Raw genomic sequence first — 15,167 nt, 5'->3', positions numbered from 1 at the left:
AAACATTGGTTTTGTTTCTTTTTAACAGATCAGTAAGGGCTGTTGTCGTTTTTCTTGCCCCTATATCTAATATACTTTGTGCAACCCTTGTTCCTATCAATTGAAGTGACATACCATTGTTTAAATAATGGTGCTAGTTACAAAGAGGTAACTGAAGTACACAATCTATTATAATCAATTGCATTTATAGTAATTAATTATGAATTGCCAGGTTGGTTGGTAGTAGCACAAAGATGAGACGTAGCCTCAGCCTTTACTTAGTCTTATAGGCACAGAAACAAAGGCATAAACATACCTTGCAAATAAAGAAGCTTGTTCATTTACACACAGTTAGAACAAGTCTTCAAACATTTACTTTACTTTGCCCACCAGCTTGGGCTGTCATAATAAATGAATGCATAATTGTTCACCTTAACATTGACCTCATTTACACATGATGCTAAGCAATGATTTGACATTATGCGCAGGTGTCTTTGTGAAATATTTGGCTCAAGCGCTTCCACCTCATTTCTCCCATGCATTTGGGAGGAGAAATAAAACATGATTCAGTGTTACTTCCTTCAGTTCCTGAAGTGTTCTTATGTACTGTGAAGGACTATTCTGTTGCAGACTGCACTGTTATATAAAACTAAAAATCTTGCAGGCAGGTTGATTTGGGGGTTATGGAACATTCCTAAGCCTAACCTGTCTGGGTTTTAAACTGGAAGGTGGAAAACTAACTGAAGATGAGGTGGATGGCGTGTAGCCCAGTGATGGCCAAACTTGGCCACCCAGCTGTTTTGTGGCTATAATTCCCATAATCCCTGACCAGTGGTCCTATTAGCTAGGGATGATGGGAGTTGTAGTCCCAAAACAGCTGGAGGGCCAAGTTTGGCCACCACTGATGTAGCCTCTCATCTGGAGTTGGGATTTGACTGTCATAATTTCCATGAAATTGTGGACTGGGAGTCACAAGGTGAAACAAGACAGAATAAAGTGATCAAAAAGGAAAAGGGCTATGAGAGATACACAAAAAGGAAATACCAACAGGTGGGGGGGGAGTAGGAGGTGGTAAGGGAAAAATAAAGGACAGACATAGTTAATAACAGAAAAAATGAGAAAGGAAAAGGTAAGGGTAGGGCCAAGAGTGGAGTACGACTGCAAGGCAATTCACAAGATACAGCTAAAATATTACAACTTGAAAATATTAACTACATCCACATTTTGCTCAACACAGCAATGTTAAGGTCATTAAAACATTTTCACTAACCTTAAATCACACACACACAGTGGCATCTGGTTGTCCACTGTGAGAACGAAATGCTGGACTAGATGACCATTTAGCCAGACCCTGAAGGGCTCTTCTTATGCGGTTATCATTGCTATAGTTCTGGCCTCATAGGTATCCCAATCAACACTGACTCTTGGATTTTGGCATACATAGGGAGACCCTAAGCAGCAGATCCTTAGCCCCAGACATTCAGGCTTTTAAACAATGTATGGAGGACATCAAAATGACCATCCCAGGTCAAAAGGGTGCCCTGCAGCAAGATATGGCTGTCAAACTGGAAAATCTCTCTTCTCCTCCCAAGTACAATGCCCTTCAAGCTGCTGGCCTGCCATTTTATCAGATATTTGCTATTCATCCAAATCTTCTGTAAGAGAAAAAGGCCTTGGAGCTGAAACTTTTTGAGAAGAAGCTGCTCCCTGGCAAAAATGAAGGCTAGTTTTTGGTTTTCAGCCAGTGGAAAAGGCTGAGCTCACTGTGGTCATTGCCAGCTATTAATATGCAACTTCTTAGCTTTGAAAAACTTTTCCTGTGCAATAAAAAATATCAGAAAGTCTGAAACACCACATTTCAACCACAAAGTGGGTGATGTTTCTTTGCCTAAACCACCTAAAGTGACATTTAAAGAAGTTGGGGAGTTCCTGCTATGTAGTTATAAAAGCCCAATTCCTTATAGCCACTATTGTTGACACTTGGAGTCACTAAAATAGGGAACGGGTTGGCAGAACGGGGCAATGGGTGGGAGGATGTGGAATGCATACTTAGCAATTAGGGCTTATTTGCCATAGCAAAAAATAACTCTGTTCCAAGACAGTGGGAAATTGTAGGGTTAATCTTGCTCTAGGAAAAAGTCTTACTATGTGACAATAGCAGTCCCTCCCCATTTTTGGAGATCTAGAACAAGAGGTACCTTCAACATAAAGAATAGGAAGCTGCCATTGGACTATCTAGTCCAGCCTTCTACAGTGACTGACAATGACTCTCCAGGGTTTCTCCAGCCCTACCTGGGGATGTCAGAGGTTAAACCTGGGACTTTCTGCATGAAAGTAGATGCTCCACCACTGAGCTACAAGCTCTAATGCATTTGGCTTAGTACTATGGTTACTGCACCTCCCCACTGATCTTTTTACACTATTTTGACCAGCAACCCATTTGACAAACATATTCCAGGAGGAACATGGATATTAGTGAGACAGTCAGGTAAGTAGTTATATTGAAGTATGTGAGGACATAAAGGCCTTTAAAAAAAGAATCATTATTTAACTAAAACTTTAGTTTGAAAATGAATGGGGCAGGTAGAAGTGGTCTTAGATGACATGGTATTATCAATCAGTAGAGCTTTCCAAGGATTATTTGCATTGAAGCACAGATTACACAATGGTATATTTAGAGACTGGCAAGTGACGTGAACATTTCCAAACATTCAGTGGTCTCATTAACAGCCCCAAGGTGCAAACTGTATGCCATGAAGGAATTTTAGCTGCAATATATGTTCAAGCAGGGATGAGGAACCTTTAGCCTTCTAGATTTGCCGGACTACAATTCCTACCAACTCTTGACTATTGACCATGCTCGCTGGAGCTGATGGGAGTTATGGAGTACAACATCTGGTGGGCCACAGGTTTCTCACTCTTGTGGTTAAAGGAAACAATTTAGGGCATTCCACATACCGGTATTTCAGTAAAAGCACGGGTGCCACTGAATGTATAACCAACTGAGAGCTGCAGTTAGTTTTACCTCTCTCGTGTGTGTATCAGTGATGCATGGAAATGCACACCTAAATTTGCCTGATGCATTATAATTTTAGCAGAAAATCTTAGGTGTATACTTGAAGCCATAAAGGGTGAATCAGACCATTGTGTGTGGGGGGGGGGAAAGCAAATTTAATTTATTATATCAAAAGCATTCTCTTAACAATAGAAATGTAAGGACAGCCCTTTTGGATCAGACCTAACGCTCATGAATACCAGCATTCTTGTCTTACAGTGACTAACCAGATGGTTACATGTCTATAAAAAGCCCACAAGGCAAACATAGGCAACACACATTTAGAAACCTAAGAGTCACAAAGGATAATTTTTAAAGAGTTACCATCCATCATTATGCAACTATACATACAACAACAATATTTTTAAAATCGGGTAAAGTCAATTTTAAAGTTCAGTGTAGTAATGAAAACAGCATACAAACACACAAACATGATATTCCAAAAGCTATTCCAGTTTCAATAATCAAATGCTTTCTTGGAACTTACTAGCTGATATATTTACTACTGCATGTATTTCTCACAAAACCTAAACAGACAATCCTTTGGTTCAACAAGTATTTGAAGACAGATAAAGAAACCCTAGTGTTTTTTCCTTTCCTGTAGTTCTCTAAAACTGACTCCCACTTTACCTGTCTTCCTGCCATCATCTAATTCCCATTCATGCCATCATATATCCTTCATAGTTAAAAGTGTCAGATAACTAGGGTGACATGGGTTCAAATCCTGACTTAGCCACAAGAAGCTCACCTGAATAACCCTGGACCCTCTCAGTCTAAACTACCTTATATGGATGTTGTAAGGATAAAATAGGGAATAACCTCCATCCTTTCTTTTTGGGGGGCCCCTAACAACGAGAGAATGTGCTTGAACTGACATTGGAGATGAACTAGAAAAGATTGAACTCGGTCTCCAGATAATTATTGTTACAACAACAGCCCCTGGACAGTGTCTAATTGTTTTAGGAAGCCTACTCACCATACGCAGTCATCGTACCAACATATGGTCCATCCACCACATTCCTATTCTCTTCCGCCAGTGCTTTTATGTATCTTTTGCTGAGGTCCAGTATTTGCTCTCGAAGCACCGAACTGCTTTCGTGCTGAGTCTTCTGTTGGATTGTAAAATGCAGCAGCATCATTCCCCAAATGAAGCCAAAGGTCACCAGAAAAAAGCCAAGTTTCTGAGAGGACAACTTCCATGGAGTAAAAAATGCCATGGCTGTTCAACCAGCTCTGGAGTCAACTGGAAAAGGTTTGAAAAGTCCAAGCCAAATGTCTCAGTTCATAGTCCAGGCAAGTAACAATCAAAATTCCGGTGCTATTCACTCTGGCTCCTTAGTCAACATATTGTTGCTATTCAACTCCATCCTGCTGCTGCAACAGAAAAGGAAACATATGGTAATTTAGAGTAGCAAAAATACCCACCAAAACTCTTCAAAGCTGTTTTCATGTTTATAACTCCCCATTGCCAGCCTTGGAAAGCAGGACAATGTGCTTTCTTGGTAAATTTTTTATTGTTATGAATCAATATTTTATGACACAAGAGACCACAGAGTCCAGGAAGCATTTGGGAATGGATCAAGAAATGTGTCTTTAACAGATATGGTCCCTGGGCTGACCTTATCACCTGATGTCCTATAGTATATGTGCAAGACATTACATTTGGGACAGAAGAGCTGTTAGCATCCATCTGTCTCAAGAGGCAATGGAGTGCGCCTCTGGGGGGTAGGTAAAGTCAAACTGCTGTGTTAGCAGCACCGAAGTAGCCACCCTGGGGCGCAAGCATGGGCAGTGAGTATGGAGGTGCTGGGCTGCCCAGACGACAAGATCCCCTCTTGGCCTTGCCAGTGTGGTTTCAAGGAAAGCAGAGCAATACATTTGGCACCAGCTTGGCTGCGCCATCCAAAAGTCTTAGGGTTGTCACGCTGGATTTGTGTAGTTTACGCCTTAGCCTTTTGTTCTCCCAAATATATCCTGCAAAGCAGCAGAGGTTTAGAATCAGTCTTCCTTATCCGAGATGGGCTACCTTCCCAGGTTGCCCTTCAATTCCCTCTATAGCATGTGCCTTCTTGACCACTGGATCCACTACTGGTCTCTTCCACTCAATCCTCCAGAGCCTGTCTTTGCATGCAGGGGAAGTACCTAACTCACTGAGCATTTGAGACCCATCAGCTACCTTCACCTGGTTTAGCTGGCCTGGTTTGAAAGGTAAAGTACAAGGTAAAGGACCCCTGGACGGTTAAGTCCAGTCAAATCTGACTATGGGGTGTGGCACTCATCTCCACTTTCAGGCTGAGGGAGCTAGTGATTTGTCTGCAGACAGCTTTTCCGGGTCATGTGCCAGCATGACTAAATCACTTCTGGCACACGGAACACCATGACGGGTGCCAGCGCACACATAAACGCCACTTACTGCTGGTTTAGCCAGGGTATGGCTGCTGTTTCAGGCTGACAGGTTCTAGGAGCCACAGGAGCTGAGTGCAGGGTGGGCACCAAAGATGGACAAACTTCCCCAGAAGGAGCATGATGTGTCCCCTACCAAAGGTACTACCCCTCCCCTAACAGAGGTATTCAAGCACAATTTATGCAACCATGCACAGCCGCAGTGTTGCTACATGCACATCCCCACACCATCCTTAGCCAATAGGTCAGTGGTCAGCAATGATAGAAGTCGTGGCTGAACAGCATGTGGAGACCTAAGGCTGGGAAAGAATGGTGTAGATAATTTGGAAAAGAAAGTTGTTTCCAGTTTCATCCTGTGATATAATGGAAATATAGTTTAAGCTTATCTTTTCAAAGAACACGCACAGCCTAAAATCAATGAGTGACTTCCATGAATAATTATTTCATATTTTGTTAATCATTTTCTTATATAAGATTAGTAGGATGGTTTATTGTCAGTCCTCTTGGCAGAGACGGCTGCATCCAGCTGATGATTTCAGATGTCGCTGAAGTGCAGCAAATTGTTAGTTGTTCTTGTATTTTTACTGTCAAGGGGAGGGAGAGGTACTTGCGGGATTTCCTGCCTCAGCTGCCAAAGCTTGCACCTTGAGTCCCAAGGTGCAAGGGCAGGGGTGGGGAGAAAACCATTTGCTGCTTCACCTCAGGTGCAAGATTAAGTGATCTAGAAATGCTCTCAAACATATAAAATAAAGAAGAGGTCTTGGATCAATCCTGTTTCCCCATCTATACATCATAAAAACAGCTGTTCTCCCACATCTCCTCATGGACAGCCCTCAGATAGTCACACTCCATTCTTCTCAGGCTGTTCTTGCAATGTTACATGCTGAAGTCCTTCCCTTCTTAATGTCAGATGGAAACCCTCCTTTATACGGTGATATCTGCCACCTCCCACTTTCTAACAATAACCTCTACTGAAAATGGTTAAAAATATACTATGCAGAGATGAGAGACAGATGGACTGAAGGAGGCTGAGCTCTGAGTGCTAGGGTCTATACCTTTCATGCACACACACATGCACTTCCTCCTCCTAAATAGACATGTATGAGAACTGACAAGGGTAGACATTAAGATAATGCAACATGAAATCACTTTTAACCTTGAGCAAGCAATGTAGTTCTATTTTCGGGGCAGGGGCGGGGAGAAGTCTCCTTTGTGCTTGGAGTGCTGCTGAACAGGCCTGTGGCAACCACCCATGATTCTAACAGATACAGGAGTCCTTGGTTGCACTGAGCATCTTGAAACCCCTCCAACTTTCTGTCAAGCATGCTATCGTACAAAGCTTAGCCCCACAGAAATGAATCCATCAGCAGACACTTCTCTCATGGTGTGATCAACCTTTTTTCTTTTTTCTTTGCTTGTCCCTGAATCATCATTTGCGTGAAGACAAATGGAGGCTTTAAAACAACAGGCCCTCCAGAGCCTCTCATAATTTAATATCCTGTTTACAAAGTCTTAACAGAATCTTCCCAAACTTATGGTAAACCTTTAATTGGCCAGTAATAAAAGAAGTTGAGACTCCAGTACTTTGGCCACCTCATGAGAAGAGAAGACTCCCTGGAAAAGACCCTGATGTTGGGAAAGATGGAGGGCACAAGGAGAAGGGGACGACAGATGATGAGATGGTTGGACAGTGTTCTTGAAGCGACTGGCATGAGTTTGGCCAAACTGCGGGAGGCAGGGAAAGATAGGGGTGCCTGGCGTGCTCTGGTCTATGGGGTCACGAAGAGTTGGAGACGACTGAACAACTGAACAACAACAACAAAATAATAACAAGAACAGAATAATAGGCAAGAATGCCCTTTGAGCTGCCCCCTGAAAAACACTTCACCTGCCCCAAATGGTCTCCCTTCGTCTTCTAGGTTTGAAGAGTTGGCAGAAGCTGGCTTGAGGGCAAATGACTCCTATTTCCAGGATGTCATCTCCAGGATGATGCTGAGGTCTGGGTGTCAACTCAGTTGTAGTCTCACGGTTGTCCCTGTGACATGCAAGTACGGTTACAATGCCTTGTTCCGAAGCTGCAAAAACTAATTTGGTCTAGTAGGTCCCATCTGTGATATGGAAATCATAGGGCTTTTTGTGAGGAGTTTTATAATATTGCTCCAACACTCACCAACAGGGATCCTACTACTCTGCTGAAAGGTGCAAACATGGAGTCTTCCCATCATCCGGCAATGCAGGAAAGCAAAGAATGAAGATGGGAATGGCCTGCAACTTCTACTGTGGTGCAGTGTCATGGATTAGAGGGAATGTGTTGCTGGCAACACACTTTTCAGCCTGCCTGCTACTTCTTCCCACTAACTCCACCTCACCAAGGCAAAAGGCTGCAGAAGTGATGCACTTACCCATTTCTTGGTCCACAGATACAAAGTAAGTCAGACTTGCTGGCTTCTGGAAAATATGTTTGGCTACCAAGCCGAAATTTACGGCTCCATGGATAACAATTGTTGTCAAGTGTGTCAGGAAACTCTGGGATTTGCAGTAGCTATCAGGGGTTTACACATGGGGGCAAACTTTTCCAAGTTATACTTTTCCTTCGATATACTGAACACTTCCAGAACCCTTTGTAGGATAAAGTAGCTCTTCAGCACACATGTTGCTGTGGAAAGCGGTCCTACAACTACCGATAGCTCTGTGCTTTTTGTTCATGAAATAATACTCCTTTAAGGTTCTAAACGAATACCCCCAATTTCATTTAAAGTAATAATTATAATCAGCTTGACAGGATAACATGGCATATGTCTGAGACGCAGCTGGGTATCTGTATAGTTACTAAACTGATATGGCTCCCGGGAAAAAGTTAAATTTGTTGGGCTATGATGTGTGTAGACAAAAGCCTCACAATAACTCCCAGAGACAGTTATATGATAGTCACAGTGGAGCTACTTGTGCCCCCTTTTTCCTTGCTGCCCTTGATTTGTTTAACCACCTGCCCCTATGAATTTGGAGCCAGTGTTTTCTTCAGAGCTTGGTAATGTGGCAATTAAAACTCACCATGAGCCTTGCAAACCGAACAACTCTTGTGAGAGCTTAAAATAAAGAACCAAGGAAGGTAGGTAAATAAATTGTGTTTTATGCCCTAACGAACATGGGAAGCTGCCTTATACAAAGTCAGACTATAAGTCCATCTAACACATTATTGTCTACACTGACTGGTAGTGGGTTTTGAAGATAAAATGGAGAGGGGGAGATCCATGTATGCCAAGTTGAGGTCCTTGAAGGAAAGTTGGAATAGAAATGTAATAACATAAAAATAAAATAAATGAAGGTTTATAAGGGGAGGGTTCTTCATTAATTCTGTTAAATACAAACAAGATGAGGAAATTCTTGCTAGACCAGAGTGGACTGTCCTGGAACACAGATGCAGGGGCAGCGCCCCTAAGGAGGAGGAAGATTGCCCAGGTCAGGAGGTGAACCCCTGGTGGAATGGGACACAAAAAAGCAGGAGACATGCTGTGTATTTGGAGCTACAAAATCAACTCCATCCCCTAATCTTGGACATCAATTCTCTGTCAGAGGAGCAAATACAGTGCAAGGCTGGACTAGATGGGGTCCCTTCCAACTCTACAATTCTATGAAACACATGTAGCTGTGGGTAGATATTTTCAGTGATAAAGCTTGGGAGAGGGGGTAGATTCATATCAGAAGTGCACTTTTTCTTGTTATGAAAACTCCAGGGGGGAGTATTTAACATGTCATGGGACTAATTTGTGAAAAAAATTCTTCCCTTCATTTTATAACATTTATTAGACAGAAAATTAAAACAAACATTTTACTGGCCAAGTTCCACACGTTCCCAACATTTGATGGTTTTTCCAGAAAACAACGGAAGCCAACTACCTAAGCTAACATGACAGTCTTGAAATTTTTTTTTCAAAGGAAAACAACCACAACACAACCCTGCCAAAACTGACATCAATCTTAGATTTTAAAGGGGGGCAGGAGAGGTAATCAGCCTACACAAACCCTATTTCACCATATCTGTGTTTATAGATTCATAATACTATTGTTGCACTAACCTGGTTGGACTGGATCTCAGAGCTGGAAAGCAGGAATTAATGATTGAGCTACCAAGCAGAGCCGTAATTTGTGGAACTCTCATTAAGTCTTGGGTTGTAAGGGATTCAGTGCCAGCATGGTAATATAGAAGAAGGAAAACTGTATGGCCCTGAGCATCCAGTTTTTGTTAAGCCATTTTATTTCCACATAACACGTATCTGTGAAAAGGGGATTTTTTTAATTAAAGAAAAAAAACCACCCGCCAGTGCTACATATACTATTTTCTAAGGATGACGATCAAAGACAAAGCCACAGGCATTATAGTGATACAAGATAGGACAGTGTTGTCAAAGCTGAACAATAATGACAAAAAGATTAAAGACATTGAAGACTGGTTAGAGATGCAAAAGAATAATACAAAAAGATGCAAGGGCTTGAAAACGAGTGAAGGGCACATTAATGCCATTGTTAGAGAGAACGCAGAGTTTAATTTGTAAGAAATCTCCAACTCCAACTGAGTACGTTCTCAGAATGGAAAATCTGTGATTACGTTAGTTTCCTGCTGATTGAGCATTCAAATGAAATGGTTAAAATGACTCTTGAGTTAATACTCAGAAGTGGCTCTACATATTTAAGGAGCAACAGGTCAACAAGAAAGATGGCCCAGGTGAAATCCATTCCGTTCAAAATTCCAGGAATTAAGAATATGGCATCTAAATGTCAAATATTGTGACAATTAAGAACTTTGGATACAACTAAGCCAAAGTTAAGTGTTTTTCAACAAGAGGAATATGCACCATATTCCTAAGTCTCCCACTGAAACTCTTCCATTGGCAGAGGTAGCATGCCCCTGAATGGCTGCTGCTGAGAGGAGAAAGAACACCTGTGCTTAGGGCTTGCATATGGGCTTCCAGTAGTACTGGCTGGCCACTGTGAGAACAAGATCCTAGACTAGATGGTTCACTGGCATCACCCAAAAGTCTCTTCTTCTTTTCTTAAATCAACAGGACTTTAAAAGATCTTATGTCCATTTTAATCAACCATCAAAATCTGTTCCTTAATAAATCCTGCACCCGGGCTAGAAAAAGCCATTCAAAGGCCAGATCTAAACATATCTACCAATCTGCATACAAGATATATAATATATATAAAAACAGAAAACAATTATTTGCGTTAGTGTTAGTGCTTTTGCTAAAGTAACTTATCCTGTTCCATAAGATTAAAAGAAGTACTAACAACAATTTTCTGCCAACTGAGCCTTAGCTTTGAGCTGCTCATGTCGCCTCCACAAAATAAATATTTAAAAGAGAATCTTATTACACAGGTCTAAAAATAAATTGCATCTATGTTTTCTACCAACTGTAAACAATTTCATATAAAAAGGATGCTTAATTTAATTTATTTCAGGAGAGTGCACCAGAAGCAGATGACATAATATGCTCTTTTTTCAATCATATGAAGGGCAGATTTGCAGAGCAGAGAGTACATTACATGCCACAAATCTGGTTAGCAGCACTTTAAGTACTTGGGTGGCCTCATCCTGAGATATGCTCAGTAGATACAACTTCAATCTAACCCTAAATGTAAAATATTAAGATGTATACTTATTATAGACTCTCTCTCTTTCTCTCTGCCAGACTGATCTAACTCTTCCAAAAGCTCCTAACGATCACTTGAGGAAAGCAAACTCACAAGTGCAGCTGGTTGTCAGCTACACTAAATGACGAGGTGTTTTCACCTCTGAACCTGCTTCCTGCATGTTCAACCAATTGATTTCAATCCCCCAATCAGCTCTTTCAGCTCATGGATTCACTTTACTTAATTTCTAAGCAACCCAATCACTTTAATGCATATGTCGGAGGGCGGGGAGGGTGGTCGTTCCTACCATAAAGCTACCCTCATTTTGTCAGTGCAACTTGGAGAACGGAGTGTGGCAGAACACATGCCTTGCCTGCAGAATGTCCCAAATTCAATCCCTGGCCCAGAACTCTGGAACAGCTGTTGTCATTAAGCATAGATAATACTGAGCTAGATGGAACAATGGCCTGACTGTGCAAAGCAGCTTCATTCGTTTGCCTGCTGAGTCATCGCCACATCCTTCCTTCACCATTGCCCAGCCTTGCAGAAACAAGAGATAGCTGTACTCCTACCCAGATAATTTGCTACAATACACAGCCTCTCCCTACTATGATAATGAAAGGCATTACACTCGAATATGGGCCAGGTTCAGATGCAACAGGGCCCCCACATAGACACCTTGGAGGGCGGCCACCAGGCCCATGGCTCAACAGCACTCAGGCTCACACAGATTCATAGTTTCCAATACAGCTTCCATGCAGATGGTTTTTATGCGGCCATAATGGTTTGTATTGGGCTGCCAAAATGATGCCATTCAGATGCTGCTGAATTCCCAACACCCACCAGCCCCAGTCGGCAATGGCCAATGGTCAGGAATGATGGGAGTTTTAGTCCGACAATATCTGAAGGACACCGTGTTGGCTACTGTGGTTTATGTGATTGCACAGTTTTCTTTCTTTTCTCCCCCTGCACCCTCTGACATGCCCCAATGAAGCATATCTTTAACTCTGACCACTTTAAAATTCTACATAATACCACAACTCTATTTTGGCTTGCCGTCTGTCCTTAGAAGCTACTCATATCACAACATATACACAGACACAGACACACACACACACACAGAGAGAGAGAGAGAGAGAGAGTAAATGAAACTTTCAGATCAGAATCTACTTCCTCTTCCCCTACTCTACCAGCTTCTATTACATGAAGTTTAAAGAATTACCTGTTTTGGCAACAGCGTACCACTTTGACAGCCTCTCTGATTTTTCTAGCTGATATCATTAACTACAAAACAGAGCTCCTCCATTTCCCCTATACTGGCACTCTCCCCAGACTGCCAGACAGTTTAGGGAATAAGCAGAAATCTTTTACTGCCTTAGGAAAAAAAATGAATCAAGTAGGAAAGAAAATTGATTTTAATGACTAGCTGGATGAAAAGCTACTCTTCTCAAAACAGAACTTCCCGGGCTCACTTACTGCACAGTTTGGAATGAATTTTACACCAACCCGAGGATTTCTTAAGAATGTAATCAGTTGCTTCTACCTGCTAATATAAATTAGTTTACATCTTAAGCATAGCTACATTAGGAGCAAGCAGTACAGACCAAAGTTGAGGCAGATTGCTTTTATCTGATATTTGCAAAGTCAATAATTGCACTCTAAAATACCTTCCTCCGCCTGATCTGAGAAAATGCCCCGGTTTGCACACCACACTGAGCCACCCAGCTTACCAGGACTGTGGAAACATGGAAGCTCCTGGGGAGCAGCAAAGCTTACAACCACTTTTACTTCTCCTTCCTGGTCTTTTTTTTAATATACAGGTATACTCCCTGGCTTTGCTGAACTATGCCAAGGTTTGGCTTAGCATGTATTCCAAACTTGGGTTCATGGTTAAGCTGTGTCTCACTAACCAGGATCTGTAGCCAATATTTATTCAGTAACCATTACGGATCTCATCAAATACATATGCTTTGTTTCTAAAGGAAACTTAAGTGTAGCTTTTAAAAAATGTCATTTATGTACTGCACTTAAGAAAACACTGAAGTGTAGAACAATGTGCAGCTGGCTTCAGCATTCCTAACTGGACAGAAAAGTGCTTTGGACATTGGTGCCATTTTGAAACCAGCATGAGTGCAATGCAAACATGAAACAGAGAAAGGGAGAGGCTGAGAGAGTAGGCAAGCTTAGTTGTTGCTAGAGCAGAACCTGAAGAAGTGGAGTTGGACTCTTCAACATCCTTAGTCACTAGCACTATCCAACCCCACCCTGTAATTCCAGTACCTCATCATCAGCATAGCTTGGAAGTCCTATAGCCATAGTCTTTTCCTGCTTTCCTTCTGTCAATAGCTCTACTCATTCATTTCTGTAAACAATGCTTCATGTAAGATCTCTTTTCATTTTTTACATAAACGAGATAACTTAAATAAAGTAAAATATTTATTGGCATCTCTGGCAAGAATAATTTCTCATGCATGCTGTTACGCCGACAATACTGATAGTTTCACATGCCCAAGTCAGACTGCATTAACTACCAATAACTTCAGGAAGGTATTGCAATAGAAAGTTACTGGTAATAAAGGTTTGGATGTAAGCTTCACAATCTATGGTTTCAGATGGCATCTGAATTGATTCAGAGGTAATGGCCTTGAGAAAAATGACTACCTGTTGTCCGGGAGTAGCCATTTAGTTAATAATTCCAATGCAGCTAGATAATTTAGCTGCCATTCCATTGCTTTAAAGTCCTGTCCCTGACCCTTCTCTCTGCACTGACAAGAGACATGGTGAACTAGTTGAATAATATGTACGTAAGTCAAGAAGTATAGCTGGGGCTGCAACTTCCAATCCCTACAATTTGTGTCAAAGGGGAGGAGAGGCAACACTGAAGCCAAGCTATTAATTACTTTGTTAAGACTGAAACGCTAGATACATGAATTAAGGAGTCCTCTCAAAGAGGCAACATTTCCTGCATACCCTTTAATAAAATGCAGGGAGACCTGTAGCTCAGCTCTCTAGTTGCTCATGCCTTTTGCCCTGCAGTTTGCAAGCAAAGTCATAGTGTTGTTTTTTAAAAGAATAAAAAATTGCCATGTGCAACAATACATTGCCTCTTGGTAGTTGCAAAGTCCAGACACAGGGTACTATTTATTTGTTTGTTTGTTTGTTTGTTTGTTTGTTTAAACACCGAAGTCCTGATACAACTCATGGCCGCAAAAAAAAAAAATTGTAATGAATAGATCTGTTTTAAAAACTAATACATGAAAAAGATCACTCATGGAGATCAATTACAACACAGATTATTTCTTCCCTCCTTCCAAAGGAATATCACAAAAACCAACACAATACCAGTGGCCATTTTTGCCTGGGAAAATAAGAACTTATTTGCCTGGCATCCAAAAGATGACAATGTCTGCATTAGGTGAGCCACTCTTGGGACAGCATTCTACAAATGGACTGCTGCTGAACTGTGGCAGTCACCTAACAAATATGTTAACCTCCACTCCAATATGGTTTGGATGATTCTTATGCACACAACCAGGTGGTCATTTTTAGGGGCTCAAGTTCCACTTTCCACACATAGTGCTTCGCAGAATAATACAGGCAAAGATGCAAGCAGGTTGTCATCAAAAGCTGTACATTCACCACCCATGTTGACTAAGAATACAGAACCAACATTCTTAAACAGAGTAAGATTGGTGTAAAAGCAGCAGCAATGAACTTAAAAAAGAGCCTCAATCTGCATAACCAAATGACTAACTAAGCAATTAGGTAACAGGGCCACTCTCTGTGCAATTTGTAAATTTTTCCAACGGCATTTCACCACACTAGAAAGGGACTCCACCCATTTAGGAAAGTTACTTAATTATTTAATGCAAATGATTGTTTGGCAGCAAGAGTTGATTGAACAGAGTTCCATAAACTTAAGGGCAAATCATAAGGCAATGGAATAACAGGAGCAAAGACCCCTCTTTTAGGGTTAGGCAAAAGGCAAATCAAGATCGATTTTATATATATTCTAATACAACAAAGTATTATCTCTCTAAATTCAGCTGCTGGAAGGAAGAAAGCTTACTGTACAACCAGAAACAGATTTGTGTAC

At 41.4% G+C, this 15,167-nt stretch overlaps 1 protein-coding gene across 1 annotated transcript in view; it reads right to left on the bottom strand.

The window, feature by feature from the left end:
• MGAT5 (alpha-1,6-mannosylglycoprotein 6-beta-N-acetylglucosaminyltransferase) overlaps positions 1–15,167 on the bottom strand; it is a 111,354-nt gene that overhangs the window by 55,538 nt on the left and 40,649 nt on the right. The window contains exon 2 of the mRNA XM_033163827.1: positions 4,011–4,408. Coding sequence (XP_033019718.1) covers positions 4,011–4,251 — 241 coding nt within the window. The 5' untranslated portion in view covers positions 4,252–4,408. The remainder of the gene's footprint in view (positions 1–4,010; positions 4,409–15,167) is intronic.

This window comes from Lacerta agilis, chromosome 1 (assembly GCF_009819535.1).
Source record: "Lacerta agilis isolate rLacAgi1 chromosome 1, rLacAgi1.pri, whole genome shotgun sequence".
Classification (NCBI taxonomy): Eukaryota; Metazoa; Chordata; class Lepidosauria; order Squamata; family Lacertidae; genus Lacerta; species Lacerta agilis.
This window is presented reverse-complemented; position numbering and strand designations above follow the sequence as displayed.